At 40.4% G+C, this 25,959-nt stretch overlaps 2 protein-coding genes across 3 annotated transcripts; both read left to right on the top strand.

The window, feature by feature from the left end:
- Nucleotides 1-1,613: 1,613 nt before the first annotated feature.
- On the top strand, nt 1,614-8,829 carry LOC142379203 (uncharacterized). Its single transcript, XM_075464342.1, has 7 exons — nt 1,614-1,667; nt 2,297-2,413; nt 2,580-2,721; nt 2,872-2,980; nt 4,684-4,768; nt 5,149-5,346; nt 5,792-8,829. The coding sequence occupies exons 1-7, from the start codon at nt 1,631-1,633 to the stop codon at nt 5,917-5,919; spliced, it is 816 nt and encodes a 271-aa protein (XP_075320457.1). The 5' UTR covers nt 1,614-1,630; the 3' UTR covers nt 5,920-8,829.
- Nucleotides 8,830-10,604: 1,775 nt separating this feature from the next.
- On the top strand, nt 10,605-25,459 carry LOC142378281 (phosphoribosyl pyrophosphate synthase-associated protein 1-like). Of its 2 annotated transcripts, XM_075462594.1 has the most exons (11): nt 10,605-11,270; nt 13,592-13,644; nt 13,759-13,825; nt 18,526-18,698; nt 20,022-20,137; nt 20,263-20,318; nt 20,942-21,087; nt 21,667-21,708; nt 23,750-23,820; nt 24,224-24,370; nt 25,033-25,459. In XM_075462594.1, exons 1-11 carry the CDS (start codon nt 11,107-11,109, stop codon nt 25,189-25,191), a joined length of 1,194 nt encoding a protein of 397 aa, XP_075318709.1. In that variant the 5' UTR covers nt 10,605-11,106; the 3' UTR covers nt 25,192-25,459. The 2 variants fall into 2 exon arrangements, with proteins under 2 accessions (XP_075318709.1, XP_075318710.1); XM_075462595.1 differs by lacking the exon at nt 21,667-21,708.
- The last annotated feature ends 500 nt before the right edge of the window (nt 25,460-25,959 follow it).

The following is a 25,959-nucleotide window of genomic DNA, read 5'->3' as shown; positions in this document are numbered from 1 at the left end:
ATCATGGGAGGTTTCCCAGCAGTCTAGGCTTATAGCAGCACAACTATGGGATGTTTCAGGGTCACTTGAGCCATCCCGAGCTATAAGTTTTATCAAAGAGATTTAAATAAAGTTTTCAACCTAATCTTAAAACCAATCACTAAATTATGAGCATCTAAAGTTGTGTCACAAAAACAGGATTCAGATATCCAGGATAACAGAAAAAGCGAGGCTTGATCTGTACTTGGTGCACAATGAATTTGATTGTTCCTCATAGGTCAAGCTATTGTATGCATGCTCCATATATATATGTATGTATATATATATATATATATATATATATATATATATATATATATATATGTGTGTGTATATACATGTTTATTAACCACTGCTCTTAATTCTGCCTTTTCATATGTTAGTGGTAACTGATTAACAGACAGCAAAAATAAATAAAGAATACGTTCCTTGTAAAATGGGCAGGCACATGGACTGCATTAAAGAAATTTTGAAAATGTAGCCACTGTCCACAGAAAAACTTTAAAAGACCTTCAGCGAGTTTAGAGAACTGTTGCTCATCATCACTTCAGAGGGCCTCGTGAAAGTCTGATTCCTCGGATGCAAAACATGAACAAATGAGGGGCGTTTATACACTTTGGAGTTGATCTTTTTAATACGCCACGGCTCAATCTGGAGTGTTGAGGAAGGAGATTAAAGGCTGTTGCATTTTTCACCAAATATTCTGGGATAAAAGTTTCCGTTTTCAGTGATGGTGAGAAAAAAAAAGCACATTCGTGGGAGAGTGAAAAAAGCCAAGGTACCCACAAATAAAATACACTTACCTGATCAAAACGAAAACTAGATGTTTGTCTATTTCCATGTAACTGTGGGATATATCATATGTTAGATCCGATTCTTTATATTGGAAGCCCAAGAACCAGTTGGAGCAGTCGTAAGTTAAACAAAGTGTTTATTGGAGGTCACAGGTCAAGTATCAGCGCTGGACTTGGAGAGACAGAGTTCTCGCATGAAATCCGTCTGGCCAAGTCCTGAGATCTGGAAACATTTCATATTTATGTTCACCCTTATCTCAGAGGTTGTACCTACATTTGACGACGCATCATTGAACACTTACTCATGCTGCGAGCAGGCCATCCACCGTCTTCGTCATGTTCTTTGGATGTGATAAGCGATGTGTGTGTGTGCGTGTTGTTTCAGGCGTGCATCTACTGTACCAGACCTATCTGTCCTAAGAGACGCTTTATCTGACCCAGTTATTTTATCCCGCTACGTCATCTTAAAGTGTTGGACATACATTCCGTTTGTATGAGCAGAATGTACACGTACAAACTAGGAAAATAGATTATCTAGAGAACTACAGAATATGAATACATAAAGTCTAAGAATAAAGCCAATTTATAACACATATTTGTGAATGGGCCCTAAACTCCTGCTGCTCCAACATGGCCACGACCCGCAGTCCTCTACCTACATCTAGTGGTTATTTAGAGTAAGTACAACCAAATAAGCAGAGCGGAGACTCGGACAGATCCTCTGCCAAGTTGAGTTACACGTCAGAGGGGGGACCTGTACTTGTGAGTGGACGTGTACCGTGCGCGTCAGACGGGTCCCGGATGCACCAAACACAAGCATGGAACGGGTGGTGGTGGAAGTACCGATCAACAACGGTGAGATACACCACGACCTCCACGTCTAACGGCTCTTAACAACATATCCTACACTGCAAGTGCCTCTTTGTACTCGTGCACCAATGCTCCTCCCCCTCTGACGCATTTTGGGTTCAGCTTTGGAACTGCTGTAGCCACAGTGGGTTCTACCAGCTCCGCGGCGCGCAGGCTGTGTGTCTGCTTGCTGCTAAAATGTGTTGTAGCTGGAAGCTGCTCGCCCTTTGGAGTCAGTGCGAGGCATCAGTGGGAGAGCTGCTGTCATCCGTCTAACTGCAGCTGACACAGTGTCACCAAAACACAGGACTCACTGGTTATAGACACTGTGTTAACGTTTGATTACACGGGGACACAAGTAGGACTGGGAAATAAGCTTTTTTTTAAAAGCACCTCGTGTTGGTCAAATCAGTTTTTTTGTTTTTAATAAAACAACGATATTCCATGAGATTAAAGTTTGATAGGAAGCATTGTGATAAATATATTGATAACACAACTGGGAAGAATGTCATTTAGCTGTTTTATTAGCAAGGAAGTTGGATGTGGAGGGGGGGGACCTTTGTTTTGGGAATATCAGAATATTATGAGCTTCTGTCCTATTCTATAATGTTTTTCTGTTTTGGTTCCAACCCTAGGATTTTCTATTGCTTGCCCCACACCCCGGAAGCGGCAGGTGCGTTTCTCTGCGCGGCATGACATCATCCTCCTGCGAGAGGTTATTGCCCAGAACCCCTTTGCCTCAAAAGAACCAGGTTCGTAATTTTATAACAGGATTAATCCAGTGGAAGACACTGACATGCTGTCAAACTGCAGGTCCTGTGTGATAAATGAGTGTCAAATTATTTGTTGTGTAGAAAATGTTTTTGTTTAAAAGTTGCATAAAGCATCTGCAGTTATCTTACTCGCCGATACTGTCAGGACGAATCTGGGCCCGTGTGGGGGAGATCATCACTGCCGCCCTCCAGGAGGAGAACTTTGAGGTGGACGCCAGGAGGTGTAGAGAGAGGACCATGCTCCTGTTGGACTACTACAAGAAACAAGACTTCCCCAGTCTGCGCAGGTTGGTTGATTCAGTCAGAAAAGGCTGTAGCTGCACCTCTTTCTGAGGAAAGATTGGCTGTGAAGTGGCTTTGTAGTGACTTGGCTACCTGCTCAGCCTCTTCTAAAAGTACTAATTCAGTATGAGTGTTTTTGTTCTGCCTCGACTCAGGTTTGGAACAGAGAGGCTTTACGCCCAAAAGGAGGATCTGCTTCATGAGGTTTTGGAGCTGGAGGCTGAGAAGGGGCTCATAGGCGGCGGCGAGAGTGCAAAGTACCAGGTGTGTCACACTGCCAATGTTCATTTTCACAAAAATGTGCTATTTTTACAGGAATTTGTAGAAGTGTTAGGTGATAAAACAAAATGCATGTTTTACAAAGATTGATCCGCAAAGTGTAAGAATGAAATGAGAAGCTTTCACAAAGGATATTTATAGCTCACTCTAAATCACTTCAATAAACGCATGCAAAACAAACATCTGGCGCAAGTGCAGGCTTATATATTTGCATAAACTTGCACCCAATCTTTTATCTGGCTACCATCTGCGTTTATGACGACAGAGACACAGATCTACACACAGACATATCTACAGTGACAGCACAAAGTGATCACTTACAATGTGATTGGTATCACCTGAACCAGTTGCTTCCACTTTTCACTCAGTGAAAAACAGACCTCAGCGAGAAAATAGGTGCAGAGAGGAAATCCACCCATGTAGACCTGCTTACAACCATGCATAGTTAGGGTCACCAATAAACCAAATGGTCCCGATTATTTTTTTCTTTTCTTTTCCAACCAAACATTCATAACTGTTGGAGGAACCGGCACAGGTAGAACATCCAAACTCCACACAGAAAGGCACCGAAATTCAAACCTGGACCTTTCCCACCACAACTGGAGATTGTCAGGGTAAATAAACAGATACATGAAAATACATAAAAATTGGAAGTGAAGAAAGGGGTTCTAAAGTCAAAAGGCCTTTAAGGGGACCCACAATACAGCGTTCTCTCAAACTAATAGGAAATATTTGAGCTTTGATGTGTTTTAGAAGTAAAAAAAATTGCTCCTATCATGGCTCCTTGGCTTAGCTCAGCCACCAGGAATCCTTCTGACTGTCCAAACTGAGAGCTGTTTGACTGCTATCGACTGCATGTGAAACATTGACGACTTATAGGTACTTCACATAAAACAAAACAAAGAAATAACTGAATATCCTTTTAAGATCCTCCATTACATAGACCCAAAGTCTTTTACTTTACCTGTCTTTTGCATAGATGTAAACTGCGGGAAGTTCAATAAAGACGACTCTCATAAAGTGAGTGGTCAGCGTCGCTGACTCATTTTCTGCCAGACTGTTGTAGCTGACAGGGATGATTGTTAAAGCAGTACAAGCTGGAACAGAAGAAGGAATGTGTGATATAGTGGACAAAGTTTCTTCAACCACTTCCCAAAAATTAGCTGGGCGATCCTAAATCATCTGAAATCAAAGGTGTCAACTTCGCCTAAATCAGTGCACAACCTACATCATGGCATCGTCGTGGGAATTTTAAGCAGAGTCATTGGAGTCAATTTTCACTAAATTCAATTTGAATTAATTTATCGTGGTCAATGTTTACACGTGTTCCAAACACTGAGTATCTGCTGGTAATGGGAGCCAAATTGTGGCTCCTGTTGGGACAATGTTGTATGTATGTATATATGTATATTCATCAAATAATATTAAACGTATGAGTTTGCATCGTTTCTGTCGGCTGAAATGTTAATTTTTATCAAAAATCTGCCAGAAAACGATAAAAAAAACACTTGTCAACCAACTGTAAGTTCTTAAAAAGGTCACTTAAATTAACAAGAGACCCAACATTTCTGTTATTTCCTCTGCAACAAACATCCTCCCACTATTTAAGATTGAATTAGTTGTTGCACCTGGTCATTGTTCATTTTCTTTTGTTGCTCTTGTTATAGAAGTGTCTCTATCTCTCCTAGGATGAAGAGCAAAGAAATCGCGCCATAGAGGAACTCACTCTGGCGGAACAGGACAAACCAGACATCAACCAAACGCCCACAGCAGGTAAAACAGATTCAGAATGCAGCACAAGGCAAGAGCGTCGTTTAAAACCCACAGCCCAAGTAAAAGAATGAAAGAGGCTCTTTGACTATAAATGGCAATAAATACTGTGTGAGTAGTGAAAGACACTGACAGGATGGAGGGTGTGATGCTCACAGCTGCAACAGTATTGTCAGCGGATGGATGTTTCCTGGCACAGATTTTTGTGGCGCACAAGTAAAATTTATCAACCCGAGACCTCAGTTTAAAGTTAAGGGCAACTGTGCGTTTGATATGTAATGTATTGCATCTGCAATGTAATGTATTTGTCCTTCTGAATTCTAAAATTGATCTCCGCCAACTGTGTTCCCTTCAGGATTTAGTCAATTTTGTCATGATTACAGAACCAGAGGAAGAGCGCGAGCAGTTGGCGGAGATTTCAGCGGCGCTTTCAGCGGCGCCCACAGCCAAGCGACCATGCCAGTGTTGCTGCCAGACGTACTCTGAGATTCTAAGTTTTCTGGAGAAACGCTCAGAGGCAGAGCAACGGCTACGAGAGGAGGAGCTTGCCCTGCGCCGAGAAGAGTTGGAGATTCAGAGGAGTAAGACAGTTTCAGAGCACTAATGCGTGACTTTCTATCCAAAAAGCGGATTCAATTATTGTTTAGAGTCTAAAACACACAGAAAGAAGGAAGGGCCACAGGTGTTGATCATTTTTTATTTAACCATCAGGATTAGAAGTTAAACTGACAATAAATACTGAAGTTATGTCACTTACTTTAATGATAAAAGCTGTCATAAATGGTGAAAAAAAAAGCTATTTCTTTGCTTGAAATATAGATTAAAGAATTTCCATTTCATTTTCAAGAATCTGAGATGTAACTCATACATGCGAGACTGGGCTCAAATAAAGTAGGAAGAAAAAATGTAAGCCATTATTCAGTAGGAATACGAGTCTTTTTAGTAAAGTCTTTATAGGCATATTGTTGTATTATCTTCATTTATGCTGGGCTGTCATTGTTCTGACATTCATATCTTTGTTTTCAGGTAAGATTGCACTGGAAAGGGAACGTTTGGAGGCTGACAGAAAAGAGAGGGAGCGCAGATTTGATCTTGAGAGCCAAGAGAGGCAGGTCATCTTGGACCTGTTAAAAGAGAAGGTCCTGAAAGGCTGAAAGGACACCCACAGCTGCCACCTGCAGCATTTGTGGTTGGGGGACGTGAAGGCCGAAGCAGACTGCTAAAAGGAGGAAGTAAAAGCAAAACTGGAAGTGAGAGGATCAAAGAGAGGAGCGGTGAGTTCAAATTTAAAATGAAGGGCGTTAACATGAGACTGGCAGTTAAATATGTCTATCTTATCAATTGAACAAAGAAGTAAAGTAGTGAGTGCCAGACACTGGCTCCGCACACAGGAAGTGCACACACTTTTGCTTAAGAAAGTCATTCATATTTTAAATGGGTCAAATTTTTTGCTTTTTCTCTCAGTCACTCTAGACTTAATAATCCATACAGCTGAAGTAAAAACACGTCTTAGATACTTTTCTAATTTAATAAAAGTGACAAACCCAAAATGCCTCATTTACAGACATTCTGCTGTGACTTTCCCAATTATAGACAGATGCAATCTGTTTTCTATGTTACTCGCTGACATCTGTCCATCTGCGGTAAACTGCGTCAAGTACAGAATAAACAAGGTTAATTGAGGTACACACCAGTGAATATGTTTCACAGCATCTCTGCCCTCGGTATCCAACGAGCAGCCAGCAAATGATTTGATTAACCAAGTGGGAGCTGGGATAAGAGTAAAAGCTCAGACAGCTTAGACTTAAGGCTGTTCCTAGTTACAGTCTTCTTCTGGCAAGCGTCTAATTGCAGGAGAATAAAATTGTTGTCATAAGGCTGAGGCTGCAGGGTTAGGAGACTACAGACTGTATTCACATATTTACAGAAACCTAACTTCTTCAAAACATCCCCAATCAAGCTATTATGCTTGATGTGCAGACCTTGTTCCACCCGGACAGGACACAAAACTCCGATAAGGTGGTGGAGGACTTTTTTTTTACGTCAGAGATGGATTAAATGTTGTCAAGGACGAAGGACTGTTGAAACATCGGCCATATTACTGTGTTTGTTCTTGTCGTTTACTTTCCTACAAATAAAGATTTTTAAATATGCACCAGTGGAATTGCATGATGCCATCATGACTAAACAACAGACAGACCCCAGAACTGCATCAGCAACTGAGCTGATGATGCAACTGTGTTGCCCATGCAGTGAAAACAAAGGAAAGCTTTCCTACCTGCTTCAAGTCAGCCACCGTCGTCCCTGTATCTTTTAAATCTTTACTGTCGAGTATAAACTACTGTCGCCCTACGGCAGTGCAAATTGCTGAGAGTCCAGGCTGGCTGGGACGTACATCAAAGACAACATCCCAACCCGCCTGGACACTCGACAGTTTGCATCTAAGACCATCTGGACCATTTCCATTGCCCTCCATTTACTCTGAACACACCTCGAAAATAACTCCTATATCAAGAATGCTGTTTGTTGATTTCTGCTCATTCAGTTGTATCTCCCTCATGAAACTGATTGATTCTAGTCTGAGCTTAAGTACCACACTCTGCAACTAAATATATTGGTCAGTTTGGATTGGCTGTCACACTTCCTCTCCTCAACATAGGAGCCTTTTTTCATTTTCACTCTGGACACCCATGACTGCACACCGAGCACTTTCTAAGGTAACCTAAGAAAGTTAATCCCCTGCCACGTTTTTGTATGCCTCAACATGAGAGCAATAGTGAACATTTTACTGGAACCCATCTAGATATCTGTGTTTTTGTGTGAGCAGCATAGAGCTGACTGGCTCTTGCATTCTGTTTTATAGCCTCAGGCTGAATAAGGACAGTTGCATTAATCTTGATCTTGATGTCAAGTATTAAGTCCAAAGCACTCTGTAGACTCACTCAATAAATTTGAGGTGTTCAGGGTAAGGATGCAAGAACATTTAAGTGATATAAATTAAGTTTTTAACCTTGTTAACGTGCCCTTAAGATGTTTTTTATATTCTCAGTAGAGATATCATGGGAAAAATCATCCATCAGCAGTGTGGCTGATAACACTGTAAGTGAAATAAATGGGTACATTTCCATTCTGGTACTCTGGCAATCTTGAATAATCAGCTCTTCCTATTCTTAAGAATCCCTCTCTGGTTGAGACGTGCACATCTGAATTAGCCCAATATTAGAATTGGCCATTGCACAATGAAGCAGATTCAAGTAGATAGTATTATCTGCTGGTGGGCGGTTTACTGGGCAGAGAACAATTAGCATATTCATACATCCACTAAAAGAAGAAAAAGGTTAAGGCCATTTTTTAAGGACCTGGAGACTCATCGGAACTGAAGGAAGAATGAAGAGAAATAAGGTTCTGGGTCCAACCTGTTGACTGACTGGGGCCTTTTTGTGTGCATTTTGCAAGTTTTCTCCGTGCATTTGTGCTTTTTCTTTGAGTGTTGCTGTTTCCTCATTTTCCAAAGCCATGCTTGTTAAATTTGTCATGCGACTGAAAGAGGGTATGTTTGCTGGCTACTTCTCCAGCAGCTGTAAAACTTAATGTAACTGCATCGTCAATATTTGCCTAAATGAACTGCTCAGATCTCATTCTTTTGAATGCTTATAGACACCTGCAGTTGCTTAGTCTGAATGAGGATTTGAAAGTACGGCAGTTCCTCAGTTGTCATCTAAGAAACAGAATGCAGACATGGGTGTGACACAGTGTCTAAGGTGTAGAGATCTGGTGGACAGGATCACTTTGTGTCTCTTGCAAAGTTGATAAATTCCCTTCCTCACAAGTCACCAACAGAAGTAGCAGACCTGTTAGTTGAGTAAAGAGCCGTCTGTTAGGACAGCAGCATCGCTCGAAGCCAGAGGCACGCAGAAACTCTCCTGCATACTTAACAAAACGATACAGGACGATACTTAACTGCTAGCAGCACCAACCATGCACAATGAGAGAATAAAATGATGGTTGAAAATACTGCAACAATGTAATTTTCCATTAAGATGAATAAAATATTTTTCATTTAATTTCATTGACTGAAATTGCTGTGTTTGATTACTAAGCACTTGTACTTTATACTGGCAAGACTATCACAACTCAAGACGTTGAACTACCAGACGGCAACATAGCAGATGTTAAGGACAGCTACAAATACCTCGGTGTCCCTCTGGCAAATGACAACCATAAAGAGGCCACAACCGAGTACCTACAAATTGGAGAGCAGGTCCTGAGGAGTCCGCTGAGTGGTAAGAAAAAGACTCAGACTTCAACACATAAGCCCTGCTGGTTATCAGATAACCTCCCTGATAACCGAGTCAAAGAAGGAGATACTGTAGAAGCCACTGATATCAAGACAAGAAAGCACTCAAAATGCACGGTGGGTTTCACCGCAAGTCCAGCACGCTGACGCTGTAAACCAAGGAGAAGGAGAGGGGACAGGGGCTAGGGAATGTTAGAGCCACTATCCAGAATCTGTACAGGGGCATCTGTACAAAGTATGGGTTAGAAGTCAAGGTCACAGTGCAAGATACCTCCAGAAGTGGTGGAGAGTGACAGAGCAAATATCCTGTGGGACCCTCAGGTACAGAATGATAAACTGGTTCTTTATCTTCATGTCTCTTTCTACATGATGGAATATAAAATATGAATTAAAATGTAACACTTGTCAGCATTTGCTGTAAAAGTTACAACGCAAATATTCACTTCATCTTGTGTTGCCGAATTGAATTCTGGGTTGGTTTCTTTGCTTTAGGTGCGTTCGACTTTAGGCAGCGCAGTGCCAATTTGATAAAGCTTTCTGGTACGAAATCTTGTCTGACACCTGGCGCTACAGGTGCACTGTGCTGACTGCAGCAGCTGAGATCCACTCCTAGGTTTTACTGATAATGTGACGTGATATATTTTCATTCTGGGGCTGTCAGATCAGTTATCTTACGTGGTTATCTCAACTTTGAAGCGAGGAATGAAATAGTAAAAATCATGCATATCTAATGATGTTGAGTGCAATAGATTTTTCTACTTCTGTGGAATTTCTGTGTAACTAAACATCCCTTTAAGTTGTCGGCGTTTCATGCTAGTAATTTTTTTAGGTTTGACTTTTTTGAATGGTTAAAATTCCCTCTTAATGGCCCCCTCATGTGCATTCTTCCCCTCTTCTACAGAGAATGACCTGCCCCCTGCCTGCTGCACGTAAGGTACTAAACAGAGCGGGGTAAATAGGCTCTATAATAAAGCACTGGACTACTCATAAGTACGTCACACAACCCCACTTAAAAAAAAAACAACGAAGTATGCCTCCAAAGTGAAACCCAATTTTTGTGCTTTCATGATAGAACTCCAGATGTATTTCAAGTCAATTTCCTCCTCTAATAACAAGAAAGCTATCAAAACTATAAATCTAGTCTCCCACTTTGCAATCCTCATTGTTCATGTCCCCTGGTATACTCTCTCTCTCTCTCTCTCTCTCTCTCTCTCTCTCTCTCTCTCTCTCTCTCTCTCTTCATTTATTATTTAAACTACTTATGTATGTATTTATTTTGGTATGCTTATTTGTTCTTCATTTATTATTAATGATACTTGTCATGTTTTTGCACTGTTTTTGTATCTTGTAAAGCAAAATAAAGTTGTATAAAAAAAAACAAAAAAAAAACAACGAAGTTTGGTTTGGTCGTTGCGCATTAATATTACGTCATAGAAAAGACACACTCTGATTGGTGAGCTGTGTTGCTCCTGTTTCAATCTCGACTCCGATTGGTTCTCTTGAACGTCAGTCTCTCTTTTCATTAATCCAATGAACGTGCGCTGGTAGCGTTTTTTTTTTCCCCGAGCTGCGATAGCAATGCTACAAACTGAGTGGTAACCACATTTGAAATTCACTTAAGGAGTTTTGAGTTTCGTAGGTTGTAGCTGTGCACAGTATTGTGCCTGTTGTACCTTGCAGTTTATTTCGAGATAAAAACTGAAGTAAAAAACTGTGTCTATCTCGGATGCTAAAAGAGACATGACCGCATGGAAACAAACACAGCTCAGTTTTTCATCTGCTGACGGTTTTGTTGTAGTTTGGGCTATTTCGTGTCACAGGTAAATTCCAAGGTGCTCGTTGACCTCGCCAGCACCGACGTGTTGTTTTTTGACGTGAAACGTGGAGCACGTGCCTTTTGCGTTCTTTAGTTTACATACAGTGTTGAGTAGTTGGAACAGTTCCAGTGTTTGCATTTGTTTAGGCTTCGTCTTCATATCAACGTGCGATTGTGACGAATCAGGGAAAGGGTAACCGCATTTTTCCCCGTGGAGTTAAATGCACCATGCCCATTAGGCGTTTTGGGGGTCACAGGTCTCTGGTTTCTTACTCTCAAACTACAAAGTTGTCGTATGGTTACATGAAAATGAACATTTCAAGAACCGGCTACCGTGTTTTTTCTGCCAATTCCACCACCGCCTGCACCGAGCTGGCTAAGAAGATAACAGAGTAAGTAAGGTTTGAGTATAATTGTAGTCGTATACATCACGTACATGCATGGGATTTAATTTGTATTATTTGTATTGAGATAATAATGATGTAGACAGCAGTAGTGTTTGTAATCTCAATAGTTGCCACGTCCACGTTACCTGCCATGTTTCTGTTTCTGACGGTGCACGTGGGAGTCTGCAGCAGGTGACCTGAGGGAGCTGGTGTTATGAATCAGTGCATTAAGGTGGAGTCTTACAAAAAGGAAATCTTTGGTGTTGTGGCATAACAAACAGTGATGAAACGCATTCTCTGCAACATTAGTTGGATGGAAACATGACACATAAGCTACTGATAAAATTGCATAAATTATAACTAAAGCACGAGTGGATCATGTCTTGAACTAACACCACACAGGTTTTGGGGTGAATTGTGATCTGAAGACTGCACCGGAAAGTCTTATCACTTAAACTAAAATGTTGAGATGAGATGAGATGAGATTCAACTTTATTGTCATTACACATGTAGCATAACGAAAAGTAGGTTTTGGCATCTCACCAGAAGTGCAAATAGCAGTAATAATAAATAGTGCATTTTTACAGATGAATAATTACAGATTAATGAAATGCAGTGCAATGAAATACAAATAAATATACGGATTAAAGTGCAGTGGTATTATATACATCTATATTGACAGATTTGGGAGGAGAGATTGGGGAGCAGAGTTCAAAAGGCAATGTTATTGTTAAATGTTAAAATGTTATTCTTACACATGCCTTAGTCATCATTACTTTGAGTGATCGAACTGCACGAGTTAGACTGCCTACTCAGCCTTTTACTATTTTCTGTGTCCATGTATCAAAAATACGATGCTGACCGATGACCTGCTGTGAAACTATATTTGCATATCATTTAGTTTAGTTTGCTTGTATATTTGCCCACAGTTACATTTTTAACTAAGCCTGCATTTCTCCAACCGTACTGAACAATTGTTAGTTTTGATGCCACTTGGAGTCTTTTTCAGTTGCTTTTCCAATCTGAGAATAGTCAGAGTATAATTATTAACCCATTTCTCATTCTGTTTGTCAAGAATGATCTATATTTATCTACTATGGTAAAGCTTTCAGAAGAGATTTGTAAGCACTGCTCACAACACAAGTACAGTGAAGATGAGGGATTTATTTTTATTACCTCTGATGTTAGTGATTCATTTAATGCCACATATTTTCAGTGGCACATGTTGTGATCAAAGGAACATACTCTTCAGGGGCTTTTTTTGGTGAAGGGTGTAAGCAGAGCAGAGATACTGTACCCAGATGTTACTGTGGCAGCTATGTGTTGTAGGCTGTGATTCGTGATGCATTTAAATGGTTATGGTACACTAGATAAAACATATACATTTTCTCTTACTGACATCAGTGAGTAGTCATGTTTTTCCTAACCCTGCTGACTTGTCAGCTGCACTACCTACTTTTGTTTTTTTTGGTGCGGTTGGTTGGGGGAGGGGGGAGCTTATTATTCATCAGGTCTGAATGTTTGGCAACATTACCGGGGAGATTATGTGCCCATTTTGCTGTCGAGTGGAATTTTCACGTGGAGCAAAGGTTAAATAACAGCATGAGCACACAGAAAATGTTAATGAATACCGTTCTGAATGTTTACTGTGACACACTTATGATGACTGGGCTGTTTTCTAAAGTTGTACTTGTTGTTTTCCTTTACTGCTGTACTTGTCGTTTTAAAAAAAAAATATATTTTACAATATTTTACATGATGTGGTGTGTAGAAAACGTACTATCCAGGCTAGAAACTGTGTTGCATTTTAAAAGTTTTTAGAGCTTCGTCTTATTCACAACTAGGATCTACGAACTACACTTCTGTAATTACTCTACTTCAAAGCATTGTGGTCATAATAGTAGATGGCAGCTGTTCAGATAAGTTTTAGGGATGTGAAGAACATTATTTTCACAATATTCTCCTGTATTATTGTTTTGTGTTGTTCATGCTTGATGCAATCAACTGTTAAACACTAAACTTGAATATTATCAATTTTCCACCCAGGAGAAATGATTCAAATGACGGATCAAAATGTAGAAAAATTTTGTTTCTTAATCAACTCATTGTTTCACCCGTTTAAATGACCCCATGTCTATATTATTTATCAAAACTAATGCTTCTTCTTAACATTAAAATGCTGTTTTGTGGTTGAGTTGGTGCTTCTGCATGAACACCATGGTAAAAAAATATTTGTTTGGTAGATGGTAGAACTTTCGCACAGGTCAATGAATAGAACGTATAAAGGCGTTTGTGTGTTAACTGTCTTTGACTTTTCATTTTCCCAGACGCTTGGGTGTGGAGTTGGGCAAGTCAGCAGTTTATCAAGAGTCAAATACAGGTAAAACTGATGCCCAGATAACTCAATTTCAGATTGAATGTATCTGATAAAGTGGGATTTGGAGTCTTTTTTTTTCATCTGAACAAACAATTGTTTTTCTCTTTTCTTTTACAGAGACTAGAGTGAATTTGAAAGAATCTGTCCGTGGACAAGACATCTTCATAATTCAGACCATCCCCAGGTAAGTCAGGAAAATACACCTCATGTCTTAAACTTTATCAGCTTCTTTTGATGAGATGGGGAAAAAAAATAACAATCTTGTCACCTATTTCACACAACATTCAACAGTTAAACTTTGAGAGAGAGCTTGAAGTCCTGCTGAATACTGGGAGAATAGTAGTAACAGCATATTATTAATATTAAGAATAAACAAATTTACATGTCATGAAAAAAAAAACAATCTAATTACAAAATCCCACTTAAAAAAAATTTGGTTTAATATTTGATGACAGGCTGAAATTTGATCGCCAGGTTAGCTCAGTCGTGAAAAACGTTTTTTACCATTTGAGAATTTTATCTAAAGTAAAGGATACCTGCCACGTAGAGATGTGGAGACTGTAATCCATGCTTTTATTAACACGAGATTGGATTACTGTAATTCTCTTTATTTTGGCCTGGATCACTCACTCTTGCACCGCCTGCAGTTGGTACAAAACGCAGCTGCCCGTCTCCTCACTGGCAGACGCAAGCGTGACCACATATCCCCTGTCCTGGCTTCGCTGCACTGGCTCCCAGTTGCTTTTAGAATAGATTTTAAAATCTTATTGTTTGTTTTTAAAACTCTTAATGGCCTAGTCCCCCCAGTATTTGATTGAGCTCCTTAATATCCACACCCCCGCCAGAACACTGAGATCCTCTAATCAGCTGCCACTGGTCGCCCCTAAAAAAAAAAAACTAAAAACCAAAGGTGAGCGAGCCTTTGTGGCGGCGGGCCCTAGGCTCTGGAATAACCTGCCCTGGCACATCCGATCTGCAGGATCTTTTGAGGTTTAAAAACACACCTTTTCTCCCTGGCTTCTAATCAAGCTTATGTAGATACTTGGCAAAACATTTTAATTTCTTTTATTCTATTTTATTTATTTATTTTTAATCTTATCTTATTTTATTGCATTGTGTTTATGTATTTATTAGGGCTGTGACTCGATTAAAATTTTTAATCGAGTTAAAGACATGGTAGGTAATCCTGTTCAGAAACACATTTTGTAATACTGGGTGAAATGGTCCGTCTATCCTGAGAGAAATCTATACAAGATGTATTTAGAAAAAGGGACGAAAATAATCAGACCTCTGTGGCAGCTGCAGGACTGAGAAAAAGCTGACCAATCCGAGATCAGCGTCCCGCTGATCTCGGATTGGTCGCCTACAAAAAACCAATCAGATGCCTCTGCTTTCTGCCTACGCCCCCCTCTGCCGGCTCCCTGCTCCATGTGCGCATGCGGTTCCACCGGCTTTGGATGAAGCACTGACGGAATGGGGAGGGGGGGGTGGAGCTTAGAGGAGTGGACACTTTCGAATCTTGCTAGCTCTCTTGCTAGCTCTCTAGGATTACCTACCATAGCTTTAAAGGATAAGACCGGTTTTTTGACATTGGGCCCTTGATTTCACATTATAACATGATGTTCTACTCACCCCTGCTTGTTGTTGGTCATTTGGAGCTGTTCCGAAGATATTCGCGAGGCGTCCGGCTGCTCTCTTGAGATATTCGGCCATGAAACGGTTTCCTATGGGCAAGCTTATACAGGTACAAACTATGCTGTTTATAATTTATTAATTACTCTACACCAGCACTGATAACGTGGAGGTGCGTCGCTTACTTAAAAAAATCCAGGTTACTAATTTTGAATTTTAGCCGAATGAATAAATAGGCAGCAGGTCTGTGGGCTGCCTGTGGCAGTAGCACGACGATGACGTCAGTAACACCCACTTTACGACAAAAAAATCAAAATTACAATAACCCGGATTTTTTTAAGTAAGCGACGCACCTCCACGTTATCAGTGCTAGTGTAGAGTAATTAATAAATTATAAACAGCATAGTTTGTGCCTGTATGAGCTTGCCCATAGGAAACCGTTTCATGGCCGAATATCTCAAGAGAGCAGCCAGACGCCTCTCGAATATCTTCGGAACAGCTCCAAATGACCAACAACAAGCAGGGGTGAGTAGAACATCATGTTATAATGTGAAATCAAGGGCCCAATGTCAAAAAACCGGTCTTATCCTTTAACTACAGGCTTTGAAATTAATCGCATATACTTTATCCTTTAGAAAATGAACATTTTCAACAATATTTCAACAAACACAGAACATATCCCTATTTGAAATCTGAATGTAGCATGCATGAAAACACAGTATATAGAATCTTGGATGTTAAGCTGCGTTGGGCCCCCGTTAGCTTCCACGCTAGCTGCTACATGTCCGAGACACATAATGGCTCGGCGGCCAGCAATGGGATAAACCATTGAAGTGAATCAATCCTGTGAAAGAATGAAAACAAGTGAATGAAACCTGCACTCACCCATTATGAAGTTAACTCTGCCAGCCCCTCCATAACCTGCTCAGCCAACTCCTTGACGTCGGGTATGGTTGGTAACGTTACGGCGGCTAGCATTAGCAACGAGGCTGCTAGGCTTGCTAAATCGGTAAGCATTAGGCTACTGAAGAAAGCTAGTCTTTTTAGCTATGTTATATTATCATCTTTCTTCTCGGCTATAACCTTTGTTTACGGCCACTGGCCCTAACCTGACGAGCTAGCTGTCAAATCACCGGAAGTTTTCACCGGAAGTACTCGCGCACACACAAAAGCTCTCTCCAGACATATCTTTCTTTCATTCCGCCCAGATGAAATTTAATACCGCATGAAATATTGGCTACACAACGAGCCCCTCGTCAGCCCTCATCATCAGTAAATTTCTGAGTGGGTGCGATCAGTCTTGCTTGACTTGCGTCCATCCGTCTGTATTTAAAAAAAAAAAAAAAAAAAAAAAAATTATAGTGTGCGATTAAAATGCGTTATTTTTTTTAACGCGCTAATATGTGTGTAGTTAATTAATCGAAATTAACGCGCTAAAGTCCCAGCCCTAACAAATATATATCTCCACATGTTTTTATGTGAAAAGCAAAAGCATTATTTCTTTTGCTGATTGTTTTTTCATTCTTTTGGCCCTTTATTCTATATACTATATATATTTTTCACACTGTCATACTGAGTCTGCAGAGAAGTTGTCACAGAGCCTAATCAGTGTGTGTGTGTGTGCGTGTCTTGTTTTCGCCACAAAGATGGAAAGATAGAAACACTGCTCTTAGCAACGACCCTTTGTTACTTAGCTGATTGTGCAAAACTGGTTTGCTGTGTCTTAAGGCTACATTTACACTGTCAGTTAAATGTTACCCAATTCCGATTTTTTTGCTCTCATGTGACACAGATCGGATATGTTTTTTGACCATGTAAATAGGACAAGGACGCATGCATTTGGATATTTTGAGATCGGATACAGGCCTCCTTCATATGTGGAAATTGATCAGATACGAATCGGATATATGCAATGCGACCGCCGTGTAAACAGGCATATCGGTTATTCTTACACATTTCGTTAGCCACCAAAGAGCGACACCGACACGCATTTTCAGTGGAATCGCCCGACGAAATGTGGTGTCTTGGTAGGAGAAGAATGGGAACAAACTCTCGCACAGCATATCAAAAGTTTGTCGGCTCATTCTAAAATTGCTGACCCACTGCTCTTCATCAAAGCCCGCCACAACATTCTCCCACCAGTCCTGGGATCGGTCTCGCACCCAGACACACCTCTGAACAGCTGAGGAGGCAATAATTGCCGCGTGTGCACAGGATGCAATAATGGCCCTTTTCCTCCTTCTCTGCCTTAAAATCCTGCCAATGTTGGGCGAACTTCTCATGTACCGCAACACTAGCATCACACCTATGTCAACGTCGTCCATTTGCCTCAGCAGTAGAGTTTGGTAAACACTTAAGTAGGCATGCGTGATTTTTCAGGTGATAGGCAAGTGTAATCGCGTGAATCAGATATGAGTCACATTATTAAAGTACGTGTAACCACACATTAAAAAAAAAATCGGATTTAGGCAAAAAATCAGATCTGGGCATCAAGACTTGCAGTGTAAATGAAGCCTAAGCGCACACTGATGAGGCACTAAGACTACTCTTTTTGGCCTGTCTGAATTACTAAAGGGGAATAATGGAGGTTTAACAACAAAGTCTTTTCTGTGCCACTAGGGCACGACTTCTGTGTGGAAAGGGCCAACATTGATGAGTGCTGATGTTCCATTTGCTTTATTTTTAACACGACAGCTTGACCAAGATTGTTTTGCTGCTGTGCGACAGATATGTTTTTTTGTTTAGTACGGCCTCATGACTTTATGATGGAATAGATAAAAAGCTATTTGCTCTCTTGTTCCGAGCAGTGATGAGAGTATACTGAATTTGTGATGTGGTATTGATTATCATAATTTTTTTTGTTATCAGCGAGGGTTTCAAAAATCTCTTTGGAGAAAACTTCTCTTCTATTCAACTGTCTTTGCTGTCTAGAACGTAATATTCACGTTGATACATTTATTAAGGTTCTTTTTGCCTCGGGGTCAGACGAAAAGCCGATAGTTTGAGAGCAGGCTATGTGAATATAACAGAAAGTGTGAAAAGAAAGAGTCTCTATTGCTCACAATTTATTCAGTTGTTAGGGGCTGAGATTATGGTAATCTCATAAATAAAAGTTCAGTTTCTTGCTTCATGTTTAGCTCATTACCGTAAATCCTCTTTTTGGTTGCTTATTTAATGGGTCATTGAGTTAAGCCACACCTGTGCAGTAAGAGATCTAATCTATACGCTTTGCTTTATTGTATTGTTTCTCAGAGATGTCAACACGGCCATCATGGAGCTGCTAGTTATGGCTTATGCACTGAAGACATCCTGTGCCAAGAACATCATTGGAGTCATTCCCTACTTTCCCTACAGCAAGCAGTGCAAGATGAGGAAGAGAGGTTCTGTTGTCTGCAAGTTGCTAGCATCCATGCTAGCTAAGGCTGGTAAGGCATGGCTGCACATTACAACCATTGAGCAAGTTATTGATAACAAACGACACATGAAAACTCATTTTCAGAGCTTAGTGCTCTGCCGGGTGCTGTATTCATTTGGTGAAGTTAGATTGACTTAAAAAAAAGATTTGCACATCCATCTGTTTGATGTACAGTGAATATCGCCAAAATACCTCTTGCTTTAAACAGCTATGTAATATTGACTACTCAATAATATTTCATACAAACCTACTATAAGAAAAAATGATTTTAAAGACATGCTATGCAACTTTTTCATGGTCATAAAATTGCTTGGCAATCATCAGTTTGCTTGGCTGACCCGTTCCGATGAAAATGGTGACATTTCCATCTCCATCTGGTGGCCCTAGCCCGAAACAGCGCTTACAACTTTGCCTGTGGCGCCGCATGCTTTGTTTAGCTCTGGAAGTCTCGCGACACACGAGAGCCGAGAACTACTGCTTCACGGCAGGTCGTAAAGGGCTCTGAGCCGAGCCAGGGAGCCTGATAGACACCCCCCCTCTCCATTAGCTGTTGACGGTGCTTTTATACTGCTTTGATAATTACTTTTATTACATACCTTTGAAGACATCGCGAACCTCCGTCGTCTTCTCCAACTCTCTGCCAGTGTCTTGAAAAATAAACCGGAAATTGCCTTGGTGGGTTTACGACAGTCTGGTTAGACTGTCGCCTATTTTCTACGGAGCTCCCCCTACAGCTTTGGGGTGTGTATTGCATGGCAAACAAACCCCGTATTACTGAGCCCTGCTTTAAATTCAACCAACGGCCATATCTTTGGTCTGTAATGTAGCTTTTATGACGCAATAATCAATATACTTTTCAGATTATTTGGTGACGTTGCAGTCCACTAAGGATAGCTTTGTTCACTAGTTTTCTCCATTTTCGTAGCAAACAAAACATCAGCGTTTTTAACCAAGAGGCTACCCGGGTATAGATGTATAGATGGTAAAGCTGCTGGTTGCTGTTGTGTTTCTTAAGGCAGAAGAACATGTAACAGTTTTGTCTTTGTTTTGTCCAGTTTTTGTAGGTTTCAGTTTATTTTCATATCTTTAACTGCACTTAACAAAGTGAATCAGCCAACTAAAGCTTGGTGCAAACTAGTGTATGCCCTGTTGCATAATGTTGGGGTTAGTTTCAGGTTGGGGGATCAATCTGTTCACATGGTGCATTAGGGCGGTTGCACTATGCTTTTATGATTATTTTTCTACCAAGTGAAGTCTGGGATATCTTCAAATAATCAAGGAGTTCGATTTGAATCCGTACTTTTGTATTGACTTTATGAATCTGGTGTTGCAGGTCTAACTCATATCATCACTATGGACCTTCACCAGAAGGAAATCCAGGGCTTCTTCAGTTTCCCTGTTGACAACCTGAGAGCTTCTCCTTTCCTCATCCAGTACATCCAGGAGGAGGTTAGGCTACGTTCACGCAGTGGACACAAAGATATTTGTCCTCTTGGTCAAGCTGCCACACTGTCGCAGAGAAGACCGTTATATACTGTACATGAAATATAATATAAGAATATTTCTCTCCTCAGATCCCAGACTACAGGAATGCCATAATTGTTGCAAAGTCCCCTTCAGCTGCTAAGAGGTAACTACAAGTAGAAAACTGAGACACTCAGAACTTAAAAACGGTGATAATGCTTAGAGACAATAGACTATTTACTCCAAAATGAAACGGGTATGTTTTTGTCCTTGCCTTTATCTGTCTAGTTTATCTTTGTGTGTGTGTTTGTCACTTAGTCAGAGGGATACATTTTATTTGTTTTTGTTTTCATGAGAAAATGCATAATTGTGCACCAGTAAAACAATCTTAACCTTAAAAATATAAGAAGTGTAACTGGTTCAGTCAGTGCAATTGGGGATTCAAAATCCAAATCCAATGTAAAACAAAATAAATATTAAATAATAAAGGAGCTGAAACTGAGGAAAAAATACAATAGCTTCACTAGCTGGGTTGGGAGACTTTCAAAATAAATGGCAATCAGCTCTTTATATAGTTTAGTGCAAATGGGAATTAAACATCCATTACAAAGCCTTTCTAACTCGAGTCATTTCCTTTTCACAGAGAAATCATTGTTGAAAGCACAGTCTCATAGTGTCACTTTCCCGTACAAACGTCTGTCTGCACTCTTCTGCTCACGCATTTGTTTGTATGTGTCGTATTTGTCTGTTTCTTTGACATCTGCATGTCCATATGCTGGTCTGCCTCAGAGCTCAGTCCTATGCTGAGAGGCTGCGACTTGGACTGGCAGTGATGCACGGGGAGGGCCACCATTCAGAGTCGGATATGGCGGACGGCCGATATTCTCCCCCGTTGTCCCGAGCGACCACGGGACACACCGGTCTGGAGCTGCCATGTAAGACAAACTTTGCTCTCTGTGTCTCCTCCAGGAGTTTCATCCAGATATTTTACTGAAAACAAGCTAATTATGTAGATGTTTATGGGCCAGAGATGTTGCTGTGTTATCTTTAGAAGTTTTAAACTGAAATGGATTTAAAGTCCAGAGTAATGACCGCGCTGACCCTTCCAGAGCGCTCGACATGTTTTCAGGTCAGCCCTGCTTCAGGCGTTGTTGTAGCCATCTGTGAAATACTGCAGGCAGTGTTTGACATCACTCGGACCTTCCTTTCCTGCTGCCTTCTTCAGATTTCTTTTCCTCCTCATCTCATCCTGTGCCATCTGCTCTCCTTCCAGTTGAATATCCCGTCTCCCTCATTCTCGTCTTTTCCTTTTCCAGCAGGTACTGAGTCACATCCCAGCTTTCTCTTCCTGTTCTTTTAAACGTTCATTGATCACTTGAAATATTGATTCATTGTTCCGAAAGGTTTTTACTCCTGAAACCAGCTTTTCTCAGATTTATATCAAATAAAGTAAATATGTCTACGTGTCTAATTATGTCTTAATTTGTTTTGTACCATCCTATCTTTTTCAACAGCAACCAGCAGGCATGTCCCATTCCCTGGGATAGAGCTCCCAAGTAGGATTATAGTGCTTGAAATAACTTGATTTTGAATTATTTGATTTTTAAAGGAAATGTACTTTAATGCTTCCCTGCATGGAGTGACAGTGAGTTACAGAGGGCTTCCACCTAACATCTGGGCATTTAGGTTCCATTGGAGGTGTTGATTATATCTTTGTGCTATTTTAGGGCATAAATAAACCAGACCAACTTTCCCCTTTTTTTTTTTTTAACTGTGTTTAGTAATCATTGAAATCTCCATCTTTGCATTTAAAGCTGCTTATGAAGCCAGTAGGTGTAGCAAAAGATGTTCCCCCACACTGCATAAGAACTAAACGCTGCTTAAGTACAGTTCTTTACGTCTCACTGCTGCCAAACTGATTCCCCATTTCATTATTTGACTTCCCAGAGTGACACCTTAGCTGCCTTTAGGTATTTCACACACTGACCCCATCTTACTGCAGCGCCTCTGGAGGAATTTGAAATGTAGATACCTTTTCCGGCTCTTTAGTGCTAGCCTTCCTTTTCAGGAACAGATCAACAGATGGGTGGCTAATGAGATTAAATACAACAAATTGTCTTAAGGCACTCACACACTGTGCGATCAAGATCTAATAAACTTTAGTGAAAATATTATTGATGAGAAGAGACTGATTTATTTATTTTTACTGAAACTTTGTGACATGTCATCCAGCTTGGGGACCTTTTAATTTTTTTGCACGTTCGGGTTTTGTTTTTCCTCAGTTCTACAAATGTTGCATTGATCAGCACCTCATTTCACGCTGAGCTCTTTGATTGGTTAGTTGATGCAATTTCGGACATTTGGTCCAAGCTATCTGAAGTTACTAGATTGTTAACCAGCTTTGAACCTCTCCCATGATGTGAGGTATTATCACAGTTCTTTCATTTCTATTCCAGCTTTAATTTGAGACAGCTAAAAGTCCAATAGCACTGTTCCACTCAAACAGCATCAGTGCACTTCAGACAAGTGGACCACAGACCATGCCAGCATAATGCTTCACAGTGAAACGGAGCCAGCGGATCCCCTTAAACATGTTCAGGTTTGATTATTACGAGTTCAGCTTGCAATATGAGTAAATGTGTATTAAACACAGAGTAAGGCTTATCTTAAATATTTTGAACTTTTGTTCTCTACATGATGTGCACACAGCAGGCTTCACTAGTTTTTGTGAGCCACGGTGTGTTTTTGTCTGGTCTTTGACATGTCATGCAGCTGCACTGTTGTAATATGGAACATTTAGGCAGGCTTGGATCTTTGTGTCTGAATGTTCATGATGATTGTTGGAAGCCCTCAGTCTCATCTTCTCAGCGGATGTGATTTTTGGCACCATGTGTGTAAGAATCGAGATGCTGCGATGTGAACAATCTATCTGATCCTCAGGCTCCTAAGTGTCAAAGTTTCAGAGAAAACTTTAAAGTTTAATTAAAGTTGTTTTCTTTTCAAGATTTTTCTTCCTCCTTTCTCCCTCTCCTGAAATACTTGAGACTTGTTGTGTTCAAAGCACATCACCGAGCATACACTACACAACTGTAGTTCATAATTCGCTTAACATGAACAAAATCATGCCAGATAATCGTATCCCGCCCCACTGATTATGTTTCTGTTCTTGCTTCCATCATTACGTTGTGCATTACAAAGTGCTTGTTTTTAGTTGGGGTCACAAAGAGCCTCCCAACCCAAATATTCCTGATCATTCAAGAAAAGAAATATCTCTAATTTCTTTATAGAGGCCTTGCAGGAGGTCTTCCAAATGTTTTTTCTTTTGCATGATCAGGTCGAGGGGACCTTGCAAGTCAGATGTGTTGGGTCAAAGTTGTGAATCAAGAATGATTTGAAATCTCTGCAGACTGAGATCTCAGTTGTGTTTGCTTGTTGGGTTTTGGAGCATGATGTTTGCATGATGTTTGCAGGTTTCAACCAAATCTTCTCTCACCAAATCTTTCTCATTTTACTGCAACACGTCGTTCCTGATTGAGTTTAAAGAAAGCGCTGCAGTTCTTTCTCTTAAAGTAACGCTCTTCTATCTTCGTCTGCCAGTGATGATGGCGAAGGAGAAGCCGCCCATCACCGTTGTCGGAGACGTTGGAGGCAGAATCGCCATCATTGTTGTAAGAGCTCACCTTTTTATACGATTATTGGCGACTTGGAAATATTTATGTCAGAAATACAGTGTGAGAAATGAGGGCTTACTCTGTGTCATATGGATAAGATTTTCAAATATTTATTCCCGTTTTGTCCACGTTGATTCAGAATTCGTTTCTAATATTTTTCATCCAGCAGAAATGATATATCACAGCAGGGCCTTGTATTTCTGGTGCTTTTTGTGTTCACATACATGTGAACTCGTTAGTCTTGTTCATTCCTCGTTACAGATATTTAGAAAAACATTTTTTATTTTTTTTTAATGCTTGTAATTGCAAACATGAACGAGGAATCGGGTTTCCAACAATTTAGGCGCATGTATTAACAGTTTTGCCCTTTTGCTGCCTAACGTTGTGGTCCCTTTATCAGGATGACATCATCGACGATGTGGAGGATTTTGTTGCAGCGGCGGAAATTCTGAAGGAGAGGGGAGCCTACAAGATCTACATCATGGCCACACATGGCTTATTGTCTGCAGAGGCACCAAGACTAATAGAGGAGTCTGCTATCGATGAGGTAAAATCACCTGCACTCGGTTACAGAGAAAAGATTAGATTTCATCCAGCCCTCTGGTAACAAAGTTAACATTTGGTGGTGAAAATGTATATTGAATTTGGGTTCACCTTCCCAATTTATAAGCCAGTCTGCTCATTTTGTAAAAATGCGTCTGGAAATGAGGGGGGAAATGAGACGACTGGAACTATTGTTTGATTTAATCCGATTGAATCCATTTACCTTATAAGCCATTTGCAAGCATCATGCAATTCGTCCAAAAAGTCTGTTGCCTATCTGTTCAACAACAACGACAACAAAAAGTCCCGACACGATGTTTGCATTTATTAATGCTTTATTTGTTAGACATTAAATGCATATAGCTCATACTTACTTAATGAGTTGGACAATGTCTTATGGAGGTATTACACTGGAGACAGCAAGAGTTTCACGTGACCTCGTCTTTAGGAGCCACAAAATCATAATATATTCCTCAAAGTGTGAGTGTTTGATCTGTGGATTTAAAAGCTGTGGAAAATTAAGCGAATTAGCATTTTAAAATTAAAAATTTCTTTTCTTTAAATTTTTTTTTTTTCCACTTTTAGAAATGTAACTATTCAGTAAAATGTTCCCAGAAACGGAAGAAGTTTGAAACGGTTGTTGCTCCCTTTGTTCGGTGTCTCCAGGTGGTGGTGACGAACACTGTTCCTCATGAGGTGCAGAAGCTCCAGTGTCCCAAAATCAAAACGGTGGATGTCAGTATGATCCTGGCTGAGGCGATCCGGCGCATTCACAACGGAGAGTCCATGGCCTACCTGTTCCGCAACATTGCTGTGGATGACTGAGGCCACGCACACACATTTAGAGCACGGCACACACAAAGTAAACATGTCTCCGAGCTGATAATTCACCTGTTGATGGTTTGATTAGTTGTACTTAATCTATGTCGCATATGAAGCAAAACCTTGCTTCTTTTCTTTTCTTTCATACACCAGTTTCACTTCACTCATGTATGCTTTGTATCAGTTAAGGTAAATGGCACAAATAATTGATCGTGTGCAGCTTCTTCTCTGTACGCTGCAGAATATGGCAAATAAAGCGGTTGTTCTTGGATGAGGATAGTAAAGTCGTTCTTTTTTTCTCCAACAATAAAAGCAGCTCAGTACCACAGCTGCCTTGGTCAAGTATAAATATAGGTTGTGCAGTAGAAGTGTGAGAACATTTCAGGAACTAGAAAAGCCTTTACTGGCTTCACACCTGAACCTAAACTTTCAGTAGCATTTTCAGTCAACACTCAGGCTGCCTTTTGAAGCATAAATGAGCGCCAAATGTTTTGGTGCATAATTAAGGCGCAGGTAGATGAATATACTCCGTTATTAGAGCTTGTGATGGAGATGTGCTCTTGGTGAGTTTTTTTTGTTTAGTGGTTGCAGTATATTATCCAGCACCGTGCTCGGCGGGAGGAAAAAGATTACCGGCAAGTGTTAAGCAGGCTGGCTGCTGGATTATCTATTTATTTAACAAATTCTCTTTGAGTGAAACCACTAAAAAAAAACAATGTCATCGAACCTTTTATATTCCTCTCCTAGCATTTCAAGGGACAGATAGTGAGC

The sequence above is a fragment of the Odontesthes bonariensis genome, chromosome 4 (assembly GCF_027942865.1).
Source record: "Odontesthes bonariensis isolate fOdoBon6 chromosome 4, fOdoBon6.hap1, whole genome shotgun sequence".
NCBI classification, from domain to species: Eukaryota; Metazoa; Chordata; class Actinopteri; order Atheriniformes; family Atherinopsidae; genus Odontesthes; species Odontesthes bonariensis.
Note: the sequence above shows the minus strand (reverse complement) of the source record. Positions and strands in the feature narration are given on the sequence as shown.